General features: G+C 42.3%; 1 protein-coding gene across 1 annotated transcript; it reads right to left on the bottom strand.

Annotated features, from left to right (window-relative positions):
- Positions 1 to 150: 150 nt before the first annotated feature.
- LOC121963833 (platelet-derived growth factor receptor beta-like) lies at positions 151 to 942 on the bottom strand. Its single transcript, XM_042514077.1, has 3 exons — positions 803 to 942; positions 403 to 511; positions 151 to 305 (listed from the first exon to the last, which is right to left on the bottom strand). The coding sequence occupies exons 1-3, from the start codon at positions 896 to 898 to the stop codon at positions 166 to 168; spliced, it is 345 nt and encodes a 114-aa protein (XP_042370011.1). The 5' UTR covers positions 899 to 942; the 3' UTR covers positions 151 to 165.
- Positions 943 to 1,377: the final 435 nt, after the last annotated feature.

Below are 1,377 nucleotides of genomic sequence, written 5' to 3'. Positions count from 1 at the left end.
TATCATCATCATCATCAAAATCATCACCATCACTGTCATCACCATCACCACCATCATCATCATCATCATCACCATCACTGTCATCACCATAATCACCATCATTTCCAATCATCATTATCACCATCATCATCACTGTGATCATCATCACCATTACCATCATCATCATCACCATCTGTACCTGACTGCGTCCAGCGCTGCCTCGCCGCTCGTTTCTATGGTGATGTCACTGACAGGGATGATGTAAGTGCCGTGGGAGGGGCCTGCCTCCTCTGGCCCCGCCTCCAACATGCGAGGTGCAGGGCTTTCTGTAAAAAATAAGCTTCTATTAGAATCAGGTTTGATCAGTAAATTCAGATTAAGATTATTTGATCAGTAGGTTCAGATTAGGATTTTGTTTCTGACCGTTTGTGTACGTCTGTCTGTCAGTCTGATCTCTGGATGGAGTCAGTCTGGATCCAACAACAGCCGGATGTTCACCTCTCAGGAAGTCCTCCGTCAGCTGGACATAATGCTGATGAAACAACAGCAACAACAACAACAACAGAATCAAAAACTACAATAAAAACATCACCAAACAACATCAACAACATATTAGCAACAACAACAACAACAGAATCAAAAACTACAATAAAAACATCACCAAACAACATCAACAACATATTAGCAACAACAACAACAACAGAATCAAAAACTACAATAAAAACATCACCAAACAACATCAACAACATATTAGCAACTACAACAAAAACAACAACAATAACATCAAAACTACAACAAAAACACCATTAAAGTTCTCTGGTACCTTCTTGTATTCGTCGGTTAACATGTTTCCCACAGAGACGATCAGAGAGGAAAAAGACGGTCTGTCCTGAGGGTCCTCCTCCCAACACCGTCTCATCAGCTCATAGCTGAGGACACAACACACAGAGAGACATCAGGAAGGACATCGGGGGGTTTTCCAGAAAGCAGGTTGAGTGAAACATCTGAGTATGTTGACCTGAGAGGAGGGAAACTCTGTTATCCGTTCCAGAAGAGAGTTAAGTCAAACTCTGAGTCAGTCACCATGGTGACTGACTCAGAGTCAGTCACCATGGTAACTGACTCTGTGTACATAACCTGCTCGCTGGCAGGTTTTCAAGAAGAAACACAGAGTTTACCTGTCTCCTCCCACCTGAAGCAAACTGTCAGACACGGGTTGTTGGTACTTTTGCCATCTGATCGATATTGAAGCAGAATTATTATGCAGTGCTTTACGTCAGGATTTTCACCTCAATATCATTTTATGGCACACCAAAATCACACAGCGCAGACGTGCGCTCACATCAGAGCACATTTTGTGCATCGTGCTACGTTTTTCTTATTAGTATTTCATTGAAT

The sequence above is a fragment of the Plectropomus leopardus genome, unplaced genomic scaffold (assembly GCF_008729295.1).
Source record: "Plectropomus leopardus isolate mb unplaced genomic scaffold, YSFRI_Pleo_2.0 unplaced_scaffold1273, whole genome shotgun sequence".
In the NCBI taxonomy this organism is placed as follows: domain Eukaryota; kingdom Metazoa; phylum Chordata; class Actinopteri; order Perciformes; family Serranidae; genus Plectropomus; species Plectropomus leopardus.
The sequence above is the reverse complement of the archived record's forward strand: the minus strand, read 5'-3'. Positions and strand labels throughout refer to the sequence as shown.

Coding starts and splice junctions, on each gene's coding strand:
- LOC121963833 (XM_042514077.1), bottom strand. CDS start 898: ATGAGACGGTGTTGGGAGGAGGACCCTCAGGACAGACCGTCTTTTTCC. Junction 512..802: donor TAACCGACGAATACAAGAAG/GTACCAGAGAAC, acceptor TTGTTTCATCAG/CATTATGTCCAGCTGACGGA. Junction 306..402: donor CAGACAGACGTACACAAACG/GTCAGAAACAAA, acceptor TATTTTTTACAG/AAAGCCCTGCACCTCGCATG.